General features: G+C 43.3%; 2 protein-coding genes across 10 annotated transcripts in view; both read right to left on the bottom strand.

The window, feature by feature from the left end:
• The window catches only part of si:dkey-71h2.2 (low density lipoprotein receptor adapter protein 1), a 136,243-nt gene extending 131,693 nt beyond the window's left edge, over nucleotides 1-4,550 (bottom strand). For all 7 annotated transcript variants that reach the window (XR_016495505.1, XM_090233314.1, XM_090233312.1 and 4 more), the window contains exon 1: nucleotides 3,201-4,550. Coding sequence is in view for 6 of the 7 variants with exons in the window: in XM_090233314.1 (XP_090089440.1) it covers nucleotides 3,201-3,285 (85 nt within the window). In the remaining variant the exon portion in view is untranslated. The remainder of the gene's footprint in view (nucleotides 1-3,200) is intronic.
• Nucleotides 4,551-11,644: 7,094 nt separating this feature from the next.
• Nucleotides 11,645-21,667, bottom strand: part of si:ch211-278j3.3 (E3 ubiquitin-protein ligase RNF19A) — a 48,234-nt gene continuing 38,211 nt past the window's right edge. For 2 of the 3 annotated variants that reach the window (XM_021601133.3, XM_090233308.1), the window contains exons 8-10: nucleotides 19,703-19,834; nucleotides 12,554-12,854; nucleotides 11,645-12,313 (exon numbers count right to left, since the gene is read on the bottom strand). In XM_021601133.3, coding sequence (XP_021456808.3) covers nucleotides 12,028-12,313; nucleotides 12,554-12,854; nucleotides 19,703-19,834 — 719 coding nt within the window. In that variant the 3' untranslated portion in view covers nucleotides 11,645-12,027. The remainder of the gene's footprint in view (nucleotides 12,314-12,553; nucleotides 12,855-19,702; nucleotides 19,835-21,667) is intronic. The other variant, XM_021601134.3, reaches the window with a different exon arrangement.

Genomic DNA, 21,667 nt, shown 5'->3' with positions numbered 1-21,667 from the left:
TTCTAGTCTTAAAGTAATGATGGACTGTCATTTCTCTTTGCTTATTTGAGCTGTTCTTGCCATAATATGGACTTGGTCTTTTACCAAATAGGGCTATCTTCTGTAGACCCCCCCCTACCGTGCCACAACACAACTGATTGGCTCAAACTAATTAAAAAGAAAATAAATTCCACAAATTAACTTTTAAAAAGGCACACCTGTTAAATGAAATGCATTCCAGGTGACTACGTCATGAAGCTGGTTGAGAGAATGCCAAGAGTGTGCAAAAGCTGTCATCAAGGCAAAGGGTGGCTACTTTGAAGAATCCCAAATATAAAATATTTATATTAATAAAAATAACACATTTTTTTGGGGTTACTACATGACTCCATATGTGTTAACTATTATTCTACCATGTAGAAAATAGTACAAAATAAAGAAAACCCCTTGAAGGAGTAGGTGTGTCCAAACGTTTGACTGGTAGTGTATGTTTTTGTCTTCCCCTGAGCTTTTGTGGAGGCTTGAGGAAGGTTTTCTCGCCCAGGGAGAGAGTCTTCAACCTAACACTTCACACTTCAGAGTGACAGCGCACAGCAGCAAGCGTTGCCATGAGACCAACTGTCAGTCACAGCCTCTTTTTCCTCTCTCTTTCTCTCTATGGCTCGGTCTGTCTCTGTCTCTCTGTCTCTCTGGCTCGGTCTGTCTCTCTCTATGGCTCTGTCTCTGTCTCGGTCTGTCTCTATGGCTCGGTCTGTCTCTGTCTCTCTGTCTCTCTGGCTCGGTCTGTCTCTCTCTATGGCTCTGTCTCGGTCTCTGTCTCGGTCTGTCTCTAAGGCTCGGTCTGTCTCTCTCTCTCTGTCTCTCTCTCTCTCTGGCTCGGTCTGTCTCTCTCTATGGCTCTGTCTCTGTCTCTGTCTCTGTCTCGGTCTGTCTCTATGGCTCGGTCTGTCTCTGTCTCTCTGTCTCTCTCTCTCTCTGGCTCGGTCTGTCTCTCTCTATGGCTCTGTCTCTGTCTCGGTCTCTCTCTGTCTCTCTGTCTCTCTCTCTCCATTCAATTCAATTCAAGGGCTTTATTGGCATGGGAAACGTGTTAACATTGCCAAAGCAAGTGAGGTAGATAATATATAAAGTGAAATAAACAATAAAAATTAACAGTAAACATTACACATACAGAAGTTTCAAAACAATAAAGACATTACAAATGTCATATTATATATATATATACAGTGTTTTAACAATGTACAAATGGTTAAAGGACACAGGATAAAATAAATAAGCATAAATATGGGTTGTATTTACAATGGTGTTTGTTCTTCACTGGTTGCCCTTTTCTCAACAGGTCACAAATCTTGCTGCTGTGATGGCACACTGTGGAATTTCACCCAGTAGATATGAGAGTTTATCAACATTGGATTTGTTTTCGAATTCTTTGTGGATCTGTGTAATCTGAGGGAAATATGTCTCTCTAATATGGTCATACATTGCTCTCTCTCTATGGCTCTCTCTCTCTCTATGGCTCTGTCTCTCTCTATGGCTCTGTCTCTCTCTATGGCTCGGTCTCTCTCTATGGCTCGGTCTCTCTCTATGGCTCGGTCTCTCTCTATGGCTCGGTCTCTCTCTATGGCTCGGTCTCTCTCTATGGTTCGGTCTCTCTCTATGGCTCGGTCTCTCTCTATGGCTCGGTCTCCCTCTATGGCTCGGTCTCCCTCTATGGCTCGGTCTGTCTCTACGGCTCGGTCTGTCTCTCTCTCTCCCTATGGCTCGGTCTGTCTCTCTCTCTCTCTATGCCTCGGTCTGTCTCTCTCTCTCTATGGCTTGGTCTCTCTCTCTCTCTCTCTCTATGGCTCGGTCTCTCTCTCTCTCTCTCTCTCTCTCTCTCTCTATGGCTCGGTCTGTCTCTCCCTCTATGTCTCGGTCTCTCTCTCTCTCTCTCTCTCTCTATGGCTCGGTCTGTCTCTCTCTCTCTCTATGGCTCGGTCTGTCTCTCCCTCTCTCTCTATGTCTCGGTCTGTCTCTCCCTCTCTCTCTATGGCTCGGTCTGTCTCTCTCTCTCTCTCTCTATGGCTCGGTCTGTCTCTCCCTCTCTCTCTATGTCTCGGTCTGTCTCAATGGCTCGGTCTGTCCCTGCCTCTCTCTCTATGGCTCGGTCTGTCTCTCTCTCTCTTTGTCTCGGTCTGTCTCTCCCTCTCTGTCTGTCTCCCTCTCAATTCAATTCAATTCAAGGGGCTTTATTGGCATGGGAAACATGTGTTAACATTGCGAAAGCAAGTGAGGTAGATAATGTCTGTTTCTCCCTCCCTCTGTCTCTCTCCCTCTGTCTCTCTCTCTTCCCCTACTGGCCTGTCTCTCCCTCCCTCTGTCTCTCTCTCTTCCCCTACTGGCCTGTCTCCCTCCCTCTGTCTCTCCCGCTCTCTGTCTCTCCCTCTCTCTTCCCCTACTGGCCTGTCTCTCTCTCTTCCCCTACTGGCCTGTCTCTCCCTCTCTCTCTTCCCCTCCTGGCCTGTCTCTCTGACCTTTCTCTTCTCATCAAGAGAGGATATTGTACATTCTATAACCTGCTGTATTCTACAGACTGGACCGAGTTGACAGACAGTTTTAACCCCACTGGGAATTGTAAAGCGGAAGAGAAATGCATTGTTCCACTGGGATTTAACTTGACAGTGAACACTTGTGAATTTCACACAACAAAGAATAGCTATAGGCCTTATAGGATATGAAACCAAGGAGTCAATGATATCCTAAAAATAGAAGTTTGTCTGTTGATATTTATGAATTCAGACAGCAACAGTAATATATATTGTCTAGTTATTAAGATACTTACCATAGTTAGAAAAGGCTGACCTGCTTAAATAATTGATTCCTCACATGAGTGCGCAGACTTACATAACCAAAAATAAATGCATATTGTCTGGTGGGGAGAAATAAAAGGCTATATTTTATTGATAGATAACGGGTAATAAAAACAACGTTACACTATTGCAATTCAGAAAAGGTACACTGCGACCAATTGTTTTCTATCACACACAAATGTCACCACCTCAGAATCTACTGTTCTTTAGTTTCTATACCAACAAGAGTGGTGACAATAGAACACGATAGACAGTCAGTGCTTTCCTTTGCTTGTGACAGCTAGTCTCGTTGCATTGTGCTATCGCCTAATTTTTCCGTTTCTTTGCATCGATATGTGGCTTTTACCGGTGTGAATTTGACGATGGACTTACTTTCGTGCTTGGAGGTGCCCCATGTGTGCCGCGGAACTCCGGGACTCTTGATAATCGCTCTTCCAGCTGATTTCAGAGCATCCATGCTTAGATGCGTCTCAGTGGCAGGTGGATGGATACCTTCCCTCTCCGCTTGCTTTGGCTCAGAAACAGAAATGATAGTAGCCAGCCTACGTACGCTACAACAGTCGACTACTAGTGATGCGCGGTGCAGCGAGCGAACAGGCAGACGATAGGACCAAGTTCAAACTCTCGTTCCCTGAAACATGAGTCTCGGTCTGATGAAATTATGGGCAGCGCAGCCTCCTTTAACCCGTTGCTCTCCGGTGCTGCCTGGGTTGGGGGCGAATCGAACATGGGGGCGGGCACGAAGTTAAGGTGTGTCTAGCCCTCCGCCACACCCATTTTTTGGAGGAGTCTTGCATAGAGCCCCACAGAGGAGGTGTCATAATACCCATAAAACCTAGTGGTCAAACAGGGAAATGGTTCCAAACGTTTTTCTACCATTCATTTTCCCCATAGAGAATTTTAGAGGCACTTCAAATAAGGGCTGTGTAGGCTCACTCTGACATGACGTTTTAATAACCTTTTAAATCTCTCTGGGACAAGGTGACTTTTATCAATATATTTGGCTCTATTTGATTTGAATCTCAGAATCAAAAAAAATGCTAATTACCATCAACATAGACATCATGCAAAACTACAAATCCCTGCAAGCTCCTGCACGTCATCTCTAGCTGACACCTTTGCTAACAGGTATTGTGTCAATTTAAAACTTACACAAGACAGTTCACAGAATAGTGCATTTAAAGAAATGTAGCCAATTTATGCATTTCTATATTTAGCTAGCACTAGATAGTTAATTGCCTCGATTCGTCAGTCTAGTCCAGATCATCATGGCATTTTGTAGTTCTTTATGATAGCTACATTAGCAGCTAATTAGCATGTAAGACGGGGGGGGGGAGGGGGGGTAAAAACAGGTGAATATATTGATAACGGTGAATATATTGATAACGGTCACCTTGTCCCAGAGAGATGTACACGGTTATTAAAACACACCGGGGTAAGCCCACACGAAACAGACATTATTTAAAGTATTTCTCAAATCCCCTATGGGAAAAATGAACTGTTGAAAAACTATTGGAACCTGTTTCCGTGTTTGACCGCTAGGTTTTATGGGTCTTATGACTCATACTGTGGTACTCTATTGAATGTGGTACATTTGCAGATGAATTCTATACGTTTTGTATTCTCTCTAGTGCATTTAAAATGTAGCCTAAACCCATTTACAATTATGTGTATGTTGATGGAAATACATTTTAGATCGAATTAAATGTATAAATGAACAACTGCTAACTATTGTGGATGAATAAAAGCAAGGGGAACTGGCAGAACAACAGGTAGACTAGCAGGTAGGCTAGCAGGTAGGCTAGCAGGTAGACTAGCAGGTAGGCTAGTAGGTAGACTAGCAGGTAGGCTAGTAGGTAGGCTAGCAGGTAGGCTACCAGGTAGACTAGCAGGTAGACTAGCAGGCAGGCTAGCAGGTAGGCTAGTAGGTAGGCTAGCAGGTAGACTAGCAGGTAGGCTAGTAGGTAGACTAGCAGGTAGACTAGCAGGTAGGCTAGTAGGTAGGCTAGCAGGTAGACTAGCAGGTAAGCTAGCAGGTAGGCTAGCAGGTAGGCTAGATCAGGACATGGGAGGACATGGGAACGAAAGTAAAGCACTTTTTTTTTTTTTTACTGATATAGAGAGAAATAGCAATGTCATATTTTTGTCGGCACTAACTCGCCACGGTTCCTTGGACAAAAGCCTGTTGGGAAATGAATGGCATTTGTTTTTGTAGTGGTTGTTGGATAAACTCTGAAAATGAGGTCTGAGGTCAACAAAGGCTTAGGACATCTTTTATACGGTTTGTTCTAGATCATTTCTATCAGCTAATGTCACTTTTTTTTAGCATTTTTTAAAAAGCATTTCATGTAATAACATGAATAACAATAATAACAATAATAATAAACACACGAAGGCTTCATACTTCATAAAGGTCACGTTCATTGACTGATATCTCATACAGCCATCCCTACGGGGAAAGTATAGGGTTTTGAGATAAATAACAAACGTGCTGTTTGTTATTTATCTCAAAACCCTATACTTTCCCTGTAGGGATGGCTGTACGAACCAGAGGTTAACTTATTTCCGGGTTTAAGGACTACGAGCTGGCGATTTCTGTAAGAGGGTCAAATAATAATTCTAGTCGGACTATTTAACTTGGGTTCTTCCAGCTGCAGGACCAGTGACAGACTTACCATTACGGACGAAGAGGCAATTGCGTCAGGCCGCACTTCATCAAGGGGCCTCATGAGCTGGGCATACAGTGGGGCAAAAAAAGTATTTAGTCAGCCACCAATTGTGCAAGTTCTCCCACTTAAAAAGACGAGAGAGGCCTGTAATGTTCATTATAGGTACACTTCAACTATGACAGACAAAATGAGAAAAAAAAAATCCAGAAAATCACATTGTAGGATTTTTAATGAATTTATTTGCAAATTATGGTGGAAAATAAGTATTTGGTCAATAACAAAAGTTTATCTCAATACTTTGTTAAATACCCTTTGTTGGCAATGACAGAGGTCAAACGTTTTCTGTAAGTCTTCACAAGGTTTTCACACACTGTTGCTGGTATTTTGGCCCATTCCTCCATGCAGATCTCCTCTAGAGCAGTGATGTTTTGGGGTTGGACCATGAAATGCTTCTTACGAAGCCACTCCTTCGTTGCCCGGGCGGTGTGTTTGGGATCATTGTCATGCTGAAAGACCCAGCCACGTTTCATCTTCAATGCCCTTGCTGATGGAAGGAGGTTTTCACTCAAAATCTCACGATACATGGCCCCATTCATTCTTTCCTTTACACAGATCAGTTGTCCTGGTCCCTTTGCAGAAAAACAGCCCCAAAGCATGATGTTTCCACCCCCATGCTTCACAGTAGGTATGCTGTTCTTTGGATGCAACTCAGCATTCTTTGTCCTCCAAACACGACGAGTTGAGTTTTTACCAACAAGTTATATTTTGGTTTCATCTGACCATATGACATTCTCCCAATCTTCTTCTGGATCATCCAAATGCTCTCTAGAAAACTTCAGACGGGCCTGGACATGTACTGGCTAAAGCAGGGGGACACGTCTGGCACTGCAGGATTTGAGTCCCTGGCGGCGTAGTGTGTTACTGATGGTAGGCTTTGTTACTTTGGTCCCAGCTCTCTGCAGGTCATTCACTAGGTAGGTCCCCCCGTGTGGTTCTGGGATTTTTGCTCACTGTTCTTGTGATAATTTTGACCCCACGGGGTGAGATCTTGCGTTGAGCCCCAGATCGAGGGAGATTAGCAGTGGTCTCTTATGTCTTCCATTTCCTAATAATTGCTCCCACAGTTGATTTCTTCAAACCAAGCTGCTTACCTATTGCAGATTCAGTCTTCCCAGCCTGGTGCAGGTCTACAATTTTGTTTCTGGTGTCCTTTGACAGCTCTTTGGTCTTGGCCATAGTGGAGTTTGGAGTGTGACTGTTTGAGGTTGTGGACAGGTGTCTTTTATACTGACAACAAGTTCAAACAGGTGCCATTAATACAGGTAACGAGTGGAGGACAGAGGTTACAGGTCTGTGAGAGCCAGAAATCTTGCTTGTTTGTAGGTGACCAAATACTTAATTTGCAAATAAATTCATTAAAATACTAATGTGATTTTCTGGATTTTTTTTTTCCTCATTTTGTCTGTCATAGTTGAAGTGTACCTATGATGAAAATTACAGGCCTCTCTCATCTTTTTAAGTGGGAGAACTTGCACAATTGGTGGCTGACTAAATACTTTTTTTGCCCCACTGTATATATTTTTTACTAGTATTTTTTATTTATATAATTTCACCACTTGAGTCCCACCATTGTCAGGTCATCGCTCTCATTCTGTCTTGCTTCAGCAGGTTGGTCCAGCAGGCAGGTTGGTCCAGTAGCAGCTACATCTGCTGGAAGCTTCAAAGGAAATGGGGAGGGAGGGGGGGGGGGGGGGGGTTTCCTGGCCACTGTGCCCAGGTTAATAAGGCCACATTGTTGACAAAAAAAAGGACTCCAAAAAGGTTAATGAATCCATACAGCCAAATAATGATTCAAAATAGATCAATCATTTCTTTCCATACACATATTTCATATCAATATTCCACGTGTTTCTCATAATAGTAGAAACAAGTGTCATCAATCACCCATTCATAATAATGGACTATTCCACCCTGACAGAGTTCCAGTGAATTGTTTCGCACCGTATGATTGCAAATGCGACTTTCGTGAAATTAATCTGAAGCAATGAGGTGCTTTCAGAGTGGGACAGAGAAAATAAACATATATTTAATTTTAACAGAAACATTACATAAGTTAACGCATTTATTTAGTAAAAATAAATTTGCTGCTGATAATACTGCCATCGTCGTGGTGGCAAACAACATGTCTTGTGTAGCGCATGTATCTGATGCTGTCTGGCTAAAAATAGTACAGCATGTCATTACTCCTTTTGTCCAGACAGCATCAGATACATGCGCTACACATAGTAAGACTGAGGGGTGCTGTTTCGCTCGCTTGGATGCTTTCTCCGGTGAGATCGTTTCATCCACTTGCAATTGAAGGAAAGTTGGCGGGTGCACAGTGCACTGTTAGAAGGTAACCTACTTTTTTAAAGTGATTTGTTTGACAAATCACACTGGCCTCTGCCTGGCGTCTCCAAATCACTAAGTCCGCCCCCTGTGCAGGACACCTTGAGCAGGACACCCTGAGCAGGACACCTTGAGCAGGACACAACATTTTGGAACTTTTGAATCTGTATCAAATTATATCGAATGAAAAGTAATGACATAAAACCGGTGGAAACAGCCCGTATAAAATATAAATAAATTGTTTTCTGGAGCCAATCAACATTTGTCCTTAGCTGCAGATAATGCACTTCCTCAATCTGTAGCTTACCACTGCTCTGAGGATCAATATCACCTATGTTCCAGCGCCCTCTGTTGAATATGAGCAGTCATTACATCAACTGTACAGACTCCATTCAATGACAGTCCGCAGGCAAATGTTAAAGGTGCAACAACCTGACTTCTCCTGTTCATCTCCCCACTTTACTATGTAGTAAAGGGATGTGTCCCAAATGGCACCCTATTCTCTATGTAGTGCACTACATTTGACCAGGACCTATAGGGAATAGGGTGCCATTTGACTAGGGCCCATAGGGAATAGGGTGCCATTTGACCAGGGCCCATAGGGAATAGGGTGCCATTTGACTAGGGCCCATAGGGAATAGGGTGCCATTTGACCAGGGCCCAGAGGGAATAGGCCATAGGCCATATGCAAGGCTGAAGATCATTTTTAAATTGGACAGACACGAGATGACATTCAGTTGTGTCCTTCATAGTGAAACATTTATTCAAGTTTTATTCCTCATCAGATTTACAATGCATACCACGTCTGTATCAATCCCCACATCTGGATCAATCCCAATGTCTGTATCAATCCCCATGTCTGTATCAATCCCCATGTCTGTATCAATCCCCATGGCTCTGAATGCATACCATGTCTGTATCAATCCCCATGGCTCTGAATGCATACCACATCTGTATCAATCCCCATGTCTGTATCAATCCCCATGTCTGTATCAATCCCCATGTCTGTATCAATCCCCATGGCTGTGAATGCATACCACGTCTGTATCAATCCCCATGTCTGTATTAATCCCCATGTCTGTATCAATCCCCATGGCTGTGAATGCATACCACATCTGTATCAATCCCCATGTCTGTATCAATCCCCATGGTTCTGAATGCATACAATGTCCAGTCCCATGGCTGTCTGTCTCTCCGAGGTCCTCTTCACAAGGGATTTCACACTCAGGAATCTTTCTGTTCATTATTTCAGTTCATATTTTCTCATCATCATAATCATCTAGAATGGATATAGCCTGAGTTAGCATGCTGCTTGTAGAACACTGCTGCTCTGGGATCGACTGAGAGGGTCTGGGTGCTGTGATTGACTGAGGGGGTCTGGGTGCTGTGATCGACTGAGTGGGTCTGGGTGCTGTGATCGACTGAGAGGGTCTGGGTGCTGTGATCGACTGAGGGGGTCTGGGTGCTGTGATCGACTGAGGGGGTCTGGGTGCTGTGATCGACTGAGGGGGTCTGGGTGCTGTGATCGACTGAGGGGGTCTGGGTGCTGTGATCGACTGAGGGGGTCTGGGTGCTGTGATTGACTGAGGGGGTCTGGGTGCTGTGATCGACTGAGGGGGTCTGGGTGCTGTGATTGACTGAGGGGGTCTGGGTGCTGTGATCGACTGAGTGGGTCTGGGTGCTGTGATCGACTGAGAGGGTCTGGGTGCTGTGATCGACTGAGAGGGTCTGGGTGCTGTGATCGACTGAGAGGGTCTGGGTGCTGTGATCGACTGAGGGGGTCTGGGTGCTGTGATCGACTGAGGGGGTCTGGGTGCTGTGATCGACTGAGGGGGTCTGGGTGCTGTGATCGACTGAGGGGGTCTGGGTGCTGTGATCGACTGAGAGGGTCTGGGTGCTGTGATCGACTGAGAGGGTCTGGGTGCTGTGATCGACAGAGGGGTTTGCGTGCTGTTATTGACTGAGGGGGTCTGGATGCTGTGATCGACTGAGGGGGTCTGGGTGCTGTGATCGACTGAGGGGGTCCGGGTGCTGTGATCGACTGAGGGGGTCTGGGTGCTGTGATCGACTGAGGGGGGGTCTGGGTGCTGTGATCGACTAAGAGGGGGTCTGGGTGCTGTGATCAACTAAGAGGGTCTGTTGGTGGTTCCTGTGTCTCCTGTTTTTTCGACAACATCACTACTGCTGTTCAATAGCGACTGTGTGTGTGTGTGTGTGTGTTGTGGCTAACTCCTGGACAGCCAGTGAGTGAGGAGCAGGACCATGCAGCTTTAAGACAGATGTTCTTAGCCAGGGAAGGTCAAGATTTCTATTTCTCAGGAACTTGGTTGCCTGCTGTTCTATCTCCTATCTGACACTTAATCACACACACACACACACACACACACACACACACACACACACACACACACACACACACCTGGTTTCCCAGGTCTAAATCAGATGCTGGTTTGACAGACATGCCAGAATATCAGAGTGACCCAGCCCTGTTCGAAGCTCTAGCTAGAGGGCTGTGCTGCTACTGCTGCTAGTGAAATACTGTATTATGGATCTCTGTCAAGAGAGTACATTCCCAAATGACACCCTATTCCCTAATATAGTGCACTACTTTGAACCAGATCCCTATGGGCCCTGGTCAAATGGCACCCTATTCCCTATGGGCCCTATTCCCTATGGGCCCTGGTCAAATGGCACCCTATTCCCTATGGGCCCTATTCCCTATGGGTCCTGGTCAGAAGTAGTGAATTATGATCCCAGTGGACACATCATTTCAACCCAAAAATGCAACTTGATGACGTTGAATCAATGTGGAAAACTGTCATTTTTTTTCACCAAACTTTTAATCTGAAACCCAATGACAACAGTGACATTTTTGTTGTTGTTGTTGTTGCTAATTTCACATTGAATTCACGGTAGTTGACAAACTCAACCAAATGTAAATCAAAACTCGACGTTGAACTGACGTCTGTGGCCAGTGGGTAGGGAATAGGGTGCCATTTGACCAGGACCCATAGGGAATAGGGTGCCATTTGGGATGCAGACAGCCAGTCTCGGTAGGATATGTCTAGCTCTGAACTTCACAGAGCCTGGTCCCTGAATATTGCTTAGATTCACAGCAGAGAAATAATGTATGCCTTGACCAAAACAGATAGCAGCAGCAGCAGCAGCACCCCCCCCCCCCCCTCCCCCCCAACCTCCTCAATGAAAGGTTGTGATACAAGGGGACATCAGCTTGATAACCAGTTTGGTCAAAGTGGTCTACTATGAAATTCACTGAGATCCCCAACGAGTCATAGTTGAGGGCGACTGCATTTCAACAAGTCCCTTAAAGTTGGACCAGCATATCTCCTCTGTTAAAACGCGTTGCACAAAGTAAGGTTTACACGGTATCTGACAATGCTGAAACTCCCCCACCCCCCCCCCCAACCCCTTCATTAGACCCTTTTACACAGTAGCCTCTCAACGTTCCATGGCATGTCATCATCAACACGGGACGGACAGGAAGAGAGTTGAAGCAGCATGTTACATGTGGCTAACCCCTACAGAACAAAACATGCTTTTAGATCTCTTAAAATGTATCTTAGATGGAAAGGGGGGGACATTAGGCGTTGTATGTATCTCTGTGTAGGAGTGCTGATCTAGGACCAGGTATTCTCTGTCTATAATAATAATGTTCATTGTGATCGAAAAAGGGCTAAACTGATCCGAGATCAGCACTCCAACTCTGAGATGCTTGATACAAACGATCAGTATAAGTACGCGGGTGTAGGTAGAGAAGGGGCTTGGTAATCATTTTAATTTAAATAGACCAGTGTTAGATTGGAAGGGGGGAGGGTGGGGGGGGGGGGCAGTCTCTTCTGAAAGGACACAGTAAAGTGAGGCTAACACCCACCAAACTAGTCGATCAACATGCTTTCAGTCATTTCTGGTTCGTTTTGATGCATCCGTGTTGGCAAGCGGCCCTGTTTATTTAGTCCATTTTCCACAAACACACTTTTTCCATCTCTCCCTCCTCACTGTCGCTCTCGCTCTCCTTTTCTCTCTCTCTCCATTTCCCCGACTCTTAGACGGTGGAGCAGGAAGACAGTTGGTGGTAGGAGCCTGTAGTGGAAGCGGGATGTGGCCTAAATAGTAGGCGGAGCTCAGACGTTGTCCGTCTCAAAAACATGCAGGTGGTCCCTGCATTCTCCCTCTCTTCCTCCACTTTCCTTTTCTCCACTCTCTTCTTCATGTTCAGAGGCATACAGATGTTCCTGGGAGTGGGCGTGGCCCAGGTGATCTTGCGAGTGGGCGCGGCCTACTGTGTGTGCTCGACCCAGGGACTCAGCTGATAGGCTGCGACTGGACAGGATGCTACTGAGACTGGACTGACGTGCGCCTCGTGGATGGGCCTCGATCTCTACACGCACCTCAATGTTTGTTCCCTCCCTGCAACATGAGAACATGAACAGCATCAAGGATAGGCCTGTTACATAATATTTCAGCCATGTTTTATGAGCTAGAGGCAGGTTGCATCAAAGGAATTAACTGACTTGTCTTTTGTAATTGCTCTTGAGGGGATAAATTAATGTGTATTGAACTGACTTGAATTGAACGAAGAGAAACTTTGCAAATAAATACTTTGGGCTCAATCAAACAATCAAAAACTATACGACAAGAGACACTGACCGCAAGGAGAATGTCTGTGTCTTATCCAGCATCCCAGCACCCCCAGCTCCTTCGCAGTCTGATTGGCTGTCCTGCTGCATATAAACATGACGCATCTGATGCTTGTCCAATCCTGCGCATGCATCTGGTTCCGGGGGCGTGGCAGCACTGCTGGTGCTGGGGAGCAGGCCAACTTCCTGTACGCTGACCCTAACATCTTGTAGGACTTCCTGGACGCTGGTGTCGCTGAGGGCGGGGTTGGTCTGGCCTCTTGGCCCCGGTCCCGGCCAGTGGTCGCTGACTACATGAGAGAATAGAAGATCTTCAAGAGAAGTTCAGAAACAACATCAGATTAAAACTAGGAAACAACCATACAATCAAACAGTAGTGTCAACATCTATTGGACTGATCTATTAGTGATCTATTGGACTGATCTATTGGACTGATCTATTGGACTGATCTATTAGTGATCTATTGGACTGATCTATTAGTGATCTATTGGACTGATCTATTGGAATGATCTATTGGACTAATCTATTGGAATGATCTATTAGTAATCTATTGGACTGATCTATTAGTGATCTATTGGACTGATCTATTGGACTGATCTATTAGTAATCTATTGGACTGATCTATTAGTAATCTATTGGACTGATCTATTGGAATGATCTATTAGTAATCTATTGGACTAATCTGCTGTGATCTATTGGATTGGTCTATTGGACTGGTTTATTGAGATCTATTGGATTGCTCTATTGGATTGATCTATTGGTGATCTATTGGACTGATCTATTAGTGATGCATTGGATGGATCTATTGTGATCTATTGGACTGATCTATTAGTAATCTATTGGACTGATCTATTAGTAATCTATTGGACTGATCTATTGGAATTATCTATTAGTAATCTATTGGACTGATCTATTAGTAATCTATTGGACTGATCTATTAGTAATCTATTGGACTGATCTATTAGTGATCTATTGGACTGATCTATTAGTGATCTATTGGACTGATCTATTAGTGATCTATTGGACTTATCTATTGGAATGATCTATTAGTAATCTATTGGACTGATCTATTAGTAATCTATTAGTGACCTATTGGACTGATCTATTAGTAATCTATTGGACTGATCTATTAGTGATCTATTGGACTGATCTATTAGTGATCTATTGGACTAATCTATTAGTGATATATTGGACTGATCTATTAGTAATCTATTGGACTGATCTATTAGTGATCTATTGGACTGATCTATTAGTGATCTATTGGACTGATATATTAGTGATCCATTGGACTGATCTATTAGTGATCCATTGGACTGATCTATTGGGTGGATCTACTGTGATATATTGGATTGATATATTGGTGATCTATTGGAATTATCTATTGGATTAATCTATTGTGATCAATTGGACAGATCTATTGGACTGGTCTTTTGGATTGATTTATTGTGATCTATTGGACTGATCTATCAGTGATCTATTGGACTGGTTTATTAGTAATATATTGGGCTGATCTATAAGTAATCTATTGGACTGATCTATTAGTGATCAATTGGACAGATCTATTGGACTGGTCTTTTGGATTTATTTATTGTGATCTATTGGACTGGTCTATTAGTGATCAATTGGACGGATCTATCGTGATCTATTAGACTGGTCTATTGTGATCTATTGGACTGATTTATTAGTCATCTATTGGACTAATCTGCTGTGATCTATTGGATTGGTCTATTGGACTGGTTTATTGAGATCTATTGGATTGCTCTATTGGATTGATCTATTGGTGATCTATTGGACTGATCTATTAGTGATGCATTGGATGGATCTATTGTGATCTATTGGACTGGTATATTAGTGATCTATTGGACTGATATATTAGTAATCTATTGGACTGATCTATTAGTAATCTATTGGACTGGTCTATTAATTATCTATTGGACTGGTCTATTAATTATCTATTGGACTGATCTATTAGTGATCTAGTGGACTGATTTATTAGTGATCTATTGGACTGATCTATTGGACTGATCTATTGGACTAATCTATTGGACTGGTCTATTAGTGATCTACTGGACTGATCTATTAGTAATCTATTGGACTGGTCTATTAATTATCTATTGGACTGGTCTATTAATTATCTATTGGACTGATCTATTAGTGATCTAGTGGACTGATTTATTAGTGATCTATTGGACTGATCTATTGGACTGATCTATTGGACTAATCTATTGGACTGGTCTATTAGTGATCTACTGGACTGATCTATTAGTGATCTACTGGACTGATTTATTAGTAATCTATTGGACTAATCTATTAGTAATCTATTGGACTGATCTATTAGTGATCTACTGGACTGATTTATTAGTAATCTATTGGACTTATCTATTAGTGATCTACTGGACTGATCTATTAGTGATCTACTGGACTGATCTATTAGTGATCTACTGGGTTGATCTATTGGGTTGATTTATTAGTGATCAATTGGACGGATCTATGGTGATCTACTGATCTATTGGACTGGTCTATCGAGATCTATTGGACTGAGCTATTGGTGATGCATTGGACGGATCTATTGTGATCTATTGGATTGATCTATCTGTGATCTATCGGACTGGTCTATTGAATGGATCTATTGTGATCTATTAGATTGATCTATTGTGATCTATTGGATTGATCTATTGGACTGATTTATTGTGATCTATTGGACCGATCTATTGGACTGGCGTATTGTGATCTATTGGATTGATCTATATGTGATCTATCGGACTGGTCTATCCGACTGGTCTATTGGATTGATCTATTGGACTGATCTATGGTGATCTACTGATCTATTGGACTGGTCTATCGAGATCTATTGGACTGATCTATTGGATTGATTTAGTGGTGATGCATTGGACGGATCTATTGTGATCTATTGGATTGATCTATCTGTGATCTATCGGACTGATCTCTAAGACTGGTCAATCGGACTGGTCTATTGGATGGATCTATTGTGATCTATTAGATTGATCTATTGTGATATATTGGATTGATCTATTAGATTGATCTATTGGACTGATTTATTGTGATCTATTGGACTGATCTATTGGACCGATCTATTGGACTGGTGTATTGTGATCTATTGGATTGATCTATATGTGATCTATCGGACTGATCTATAGGACTGGTCTATTGGATTGATCTATTGAACTGGTCTATTGGTGATCTATCGGACTGGTCTATCTGTGATCTATCGGACTGGTCTATTGGATGGATCTATTGTGATCTATTAGATTGATATATTGTGATCTATTGGATGGATCTAATGTGATATATTGGATTGATCTATTGGACTAATCTATTGGACTGGCCTATTGTGATCTATTGGATTGATTTATTGTGATCTATTGGACTGGTATATTAGTGATCTATTGGACTGATCTATTAGTAATCTATTGGACTGATCTATTAGTAATCTATTGGACTGGTCTATTAATTATCTATTGGACCGGTCTTTTAATTATCTATTGGACTGATCTATTAGTGATCTACTGGACTGATCTATTAGTGATCTACTGGACTGATCTATTAGTAATCTATTGGACTGATTTATTAGTGATCTATTGGACTGATCTATTAGTAATGTATTGGACTGATCTATTAGTGATCTATTGGTCTGATCTATTAGTGATCTACTGGACTGATCTATTAGTAATCTATTGGGTTGATCTTTTGGGTTGATTTATTAGTGATCAATTGGACAGATCTATGGTGATCTACTGATCTATTGGACTGGTCTATCGAGATCTATTGGACTGAGCTATTGGTGATGCATTGGACGGATCTATTGTGATCTATTGGATTGATCTATCTGTGATCTATCGGACTGGTCTATTGGATGGATCTATTGTGATCTATTAGATTGATCTATTGTAATCTATTGGATTGATCTATTGGACTGATTTATTGTGATCTATTGGACCGATCTATTGGACTGGCGTATTGTGATCTATTGGATTGATCTATATGTGATCTATCGGACTGGTCTATCCGACTGGTCTATTGGATTGATCTATTGGACTGATCTATGGTGATCTACTGATCTATTGGACTGATCTATTGGATTGATTTAGTGGTGATGCATTGGACGGATCTATTGTGATCTATTGGATTGATCTATTTGTGATCTATCGGACTGATCTCTAAGACTGGTCAATCGGACTGGTCTATTGGATGGATCTATTGTGATCTATTAGATTGATATATTGTGATCTATTGGATGGATCTAATGTGATATATTGGATTGATCTATTGGACTAATCTATTGGACTGGCCTATTGTGATCTATTGGATTGATTTATTGTGATCTATTGGACTGGTCTATTGGATTGATCTATTGGACTGATCTATTGTGATCTATTGGATTGATTTATTGTGATCTATTGGACTGATCTATTAATGATCTATTGGACTAATCTATTGGATTGATTTATTGTGATCGATTGGACTGGTCTATTAGGGATCTATTGGACTGATCTGTTAGTGATCTATTGGACTTGTCTATCGAGATCTATTGGACAGATCTATTGGACTGATCTATTAGTGATGCATTGGAAGGATCTATTGTGATCTATTGGATTGATTTATTGTGATCTATTGGACTGATCTATTGGACTGGTCTATCGTGATCTATTGGACTGGTCTATCGGACTGGTCTATTGTGATCTATTGGACTGGTCTATCGTGATCTATCGGACTGGTCTATTGTGATCTATCGGACTGGTCTATCGTATGGATCTATTGGACTGGTCTATCGGACTGGTCTATTGTGATCTATTGGACTGGTCTATCGGACTGGTCTATTGTGATCTATCGGACTGGTCTATTGTGATCTATCGGACTGGTCTATCGGACTGGTCTATTGTGATCTATCGGACTGGTCTATCGTATGGATCTATTGGACTGGTCTTTCGGACTGGTCTATTGTGATCTATTGGACTGGTCTATCGGACTGGTCTATTGTGATCTATCGGACTGGTCTATTGTGATCTATCGGACTGGTCTATTGTGATCTATCGGACTGGTCAATTGTGATCTATCAGACTGGTCTATTGTGATCTATTGGACTGGTCTATAGTGATCTATTGGAGATCTATTGGACTGGTCTATCGGACTGGTCTATTGTGATCTATCGGACTGGTCTATCGGACTGGTCTATCGGACTGGTCTATTGTGATCTATTGGACTGGGCTAGTGATCTATTGGACTGGTCTATCGGACTGGGCTAGTGATCTATTGGACTGGGCTAGTGATCTATTGGACTGGGCTAGTGATCTATCAGACTGGGCTAGTGATCTATCGGACTGGGCTAGTGATCTATCGGACTGGGCTAGTGATCTATTGGACTGGTCTAGTGATCTATTGGACTAGGCTAGTGATCTATTGGACTGGGCTAGTGATCTATTGGACTGGTCTATCGGACTGGGCTAGTGATCTATTGGACTGGGCTAGATATCTATTGGACTGGGCTTGTGATCTATTGGACTGGGCTAGTGATCTATCGGACTGGGCTAGTGATCTATTGGACTGGGCTAGTGTTCTATTGGACTGGGCTAGTGATCTATCTGACTGGGCTAGTGATCTATCGGACTGGGCTAGTGATCTATCGGACTGGGCTAGTGATCTATCGGACTGGGATAGTGATCTATCGGACTGGTCTAGTGATCTATTGGACTGGGCTAGTGATCTATTGGACTGGGCTAGTGATCTATTGGACTGGTCTATCGGACTGGGCTAGTGATCTATTGGACTGGGCTAGTGATCTATTGGACTGGGCTAGTGATCTATCGGACTGGTCTATTGTGATCTATTGGACTGGGCTAGTGATCTATTGGACTGGTCTATCGGACTGGGCTAGTGATCTATTGGACTGGGCTAGTGATCTATCGGACTGGGCTAGTGATCTATCGGACTGGGCTAATGATCTATCGGACTGGGCTAGTGATCTGTCGGACTGGGCTAGTGATCTATTGGACTGGGCTAGTGATCTGTCGGACTGGGCTAGTGATCTATCGGACTGGGCTAGTGATCTATCGGACTGGGCTAGTGATCTATTGGACTGGGCTAGTGATCTATTGGACTGGGCTAGTGATCTATTGGACTGGTCTATTGTGATCTATTGGACTGGTCTATTGTGATCTATCGGACTGGGCTAGTGATCTATTGGACTGGGCTAGTGATCTATTGGACTGGGCTAGTGATCTATTGGACTGGGCTAGTGATCTATTGGACTGGGCTAGTGATCTATTGGACTGGTCTATTGTGATCTATTGGACTGGTCTATTGTGATCTATTGGACTGGGCTAGTGATCTATTGGACTGGGCTAGTGATCTATTGGACTGGGCTAGTGATCTATTGGACTGGGCTAGTGATCTATTGGACTGGGCTAGTGATCTATTGGACTGGGCTAGTGATCTATTGGACTGGGCTAGTGATCTATTGGACTGGTCTATTGGACTGGGCTAGTGATCTACTGGACTGGTCTATTGGACTGGGCTAGTGATCTATCGGACTGGTCTATTGGACTGGGCTAGTGATCTATTGGACTGGGCTAGTGATCTATCGGACTGGGCTAGTGATCTATCGGACTGGGCTAGTGATCTATTGGACTGGGCTAGTGATCTATTGGACTGGGCTAGTGATCTATTGGACTGGGCTAGTGATCTATCGGACTGGGCTAGTGATCTATCGGACTGGGCTAGTGATCTATCGGACTGGGCTAGTGATCTATTGGACTGGGCTAGTGATCTATTGGACTGGGCTAGTGATCTATTGGACTGGGCTAGTGATCTATCGGACTGGGCTAGTGATCTATTGGACTGGGCTAGTGATCTATTGGACTGGGCTAGTGATCTATTGGACTGGGCTAGTGATCTATTGGACTGGGCTAGTGATCTATTGGACTGGTCTATCGGACTGGTTTATTTGAATTTACTTTGAACTACTCACTGCTGAACAATTCAAGATGGGATAAGTTGAGTTACTTTAATAAAAGCATTAAGGAATCCTTTTTACTCATAATATAAATGTACATAGTTCTTAAAACAAAAATACAAATTACAAACATAGGTAAGCATTAGATACAATATTTAGCATCCAATATACTATACTAAAGCCCCTTACAGCTGGCTAGGTCTTCCAGTTGTATCTTATGTGTTTCTGGGGGGTCGTTCTGCGGCCGGCACCATCCATTCCGACAGAGCGACATGGGGACGACCCCATAGACATACGTCAACATCAACGGGACGCCCACCCCTACAAGAGGGCAGGAAGAGACAGGATGAGAGTGACTGAGGTACCTGTATTTCCTCGTCAATAAATGTTACCCTGAGGAAAATCACCCGCCACATTTTAACATTTGAATGAATGCTAGAAGAGTGATTCCTGGTATGACATTGATAACAGACACCTTGGTCTCAACAGGACTTCCTGTCAAAATAAAAGGTTAAATAAATGAAATACGATTAACGATTAACAATACATGAGAACAATTAAGAGTACGCAGAGATTTGTATTTATTTATTGAACCTTTATTTAACTAGGCAAGACAGTTAAGAACAAATTCTTATTTACAATGACGGCCTACTGGGGAACAGTGGGTTAAACTACCTTGTTCAGGGACAGAACGACAGATTGTTACCTTGTCAGCTCGGGGATTCGATCTAGCAACCTTTTGGTTGCTGGCCCAACGCTCTAACCACTATGCTACCTGACGCCCCAAGACATCTATCTTCACCGATCTCTCTCTTTCACAGATGACTGGGTTAACGTAACAAAAATGGAAACAGGACTGACATTGCAAGCTAGCCTTTCTCTTCCTCCTCCCAGTACATCTAACCTAGTATCAACTTTAACCTGATGTAAAAAAGGCTTCACTGTAAAACATGAAACCCAATCAGAAATGTCGGGGAGACAAGGAGGAGAAAGACGAAAAGAGAGAGAAAGAGGGACGGGGGAGAGAGAGAGAGAGACACACGGAGGAGAAAGAGGGATGTGGAGACAGAGAGAAGGAGAGAGAGAGACAAGGAGGAGAAAGAGGGAAAGAAAGAAAAAGAGAAAGAGAGGAAAGAGAGAGAGAGAAAGAGAGAAAGAAAGAGAGAAAGAAAGAGAGACAAGGAGGAGAAAGAGGGAAAGAGAGAGAAAGAGGGACGGGGGATAGAGAGAGGAGGAGAAAGAGAGACAAGGAGAAAGAGGGATATAAAAAAGAGGGGTCAGAGCTGAAGCCCACAAGAACAGACAAGTCCTTTCAGATGGCGAGAGAGAGGGAAGGAGAGATGAATGGATGGAGAGGGGGATGCGTGTAGGAAGAGGGAGAGGCTAATGTGCTGAGTCCCAGCCTTCAGTTCAACAGTGTGGTGATGGTAGTGACACTTCAGAGGCGGCAGGGTCAGGCGGGGCACACATACACAAACCAGGGAGGCTGCAGTAAGCTCACATGCCCCAGGCTTCTGCCAGAGAAAGACCTGGGTTCAAATAGTATTTGCAATTAATTTGATTGAGCATTTATTTATTGAACCTTTATTTAACTAGGCAAGACAGTTAAGAACAAATTCTTATTTACAATGACGGCCTACTGGGGAACAGTGGGTTAAACTACCTTGTTCAGGGACAGAACGACAGATTGTTACCTTGTCAGCTCGGGGATTCGATCTAGCAACCTTTTGGTTGCTGGCCCAACGCTCTAACCACTCTGAGACCACGGCTTCTTCCCCCACAACGTACAACCTGAGGTCTACTCCAAGGCTACTCCAGGTCTATTCCAAGGCTATTCCAGGTCTATTCCAAGGCTATTCCAGGTCTATTCCAAGGCTATTCCAGGTCTATTCCAAGGCTATTCCAGGTCTATTCCAGGTCTATTCCAAGGCTATTCTAAGGAAATTCCAGGGCTATTCTGTGTGTGTGTGTTTTTTTTTTTGTGCTCATCAGCTCTTTTCTCAGATTGAGAGGAGAACCATATGAGGAGATAGCCAGTTGAGTGTGTGTGTGTGTGTGTGTGTGTGTCCGTCCGTCCTCGGGCCTCTCTCTGGTAGAGTCAAACTTATGACTTTGGACCAGGAACCATCTAAATTCAATTCAAGGGGCTTTATT

The sequence above is a fragment of the Oncorhynchus mykiss genome, chromosome 4, assembly GCF_057628025.1.
Source record: "Oncorhynchus mykiss isolate SJ-2025 chromosome 4, ASM5762802v1, whole genome shotgun sequence".
NCBI classification, from domain to species: domain Eukaryota; kingdom Metazoa; phylum Chordata; class Actinopteri; order Salmoniformes; family Salmonidae; genus Oncorhynchus; species Oncorhynchus mykiss.
This window is presented reverse-complemented; position numbering and strand designations above follow the sequence as displayed.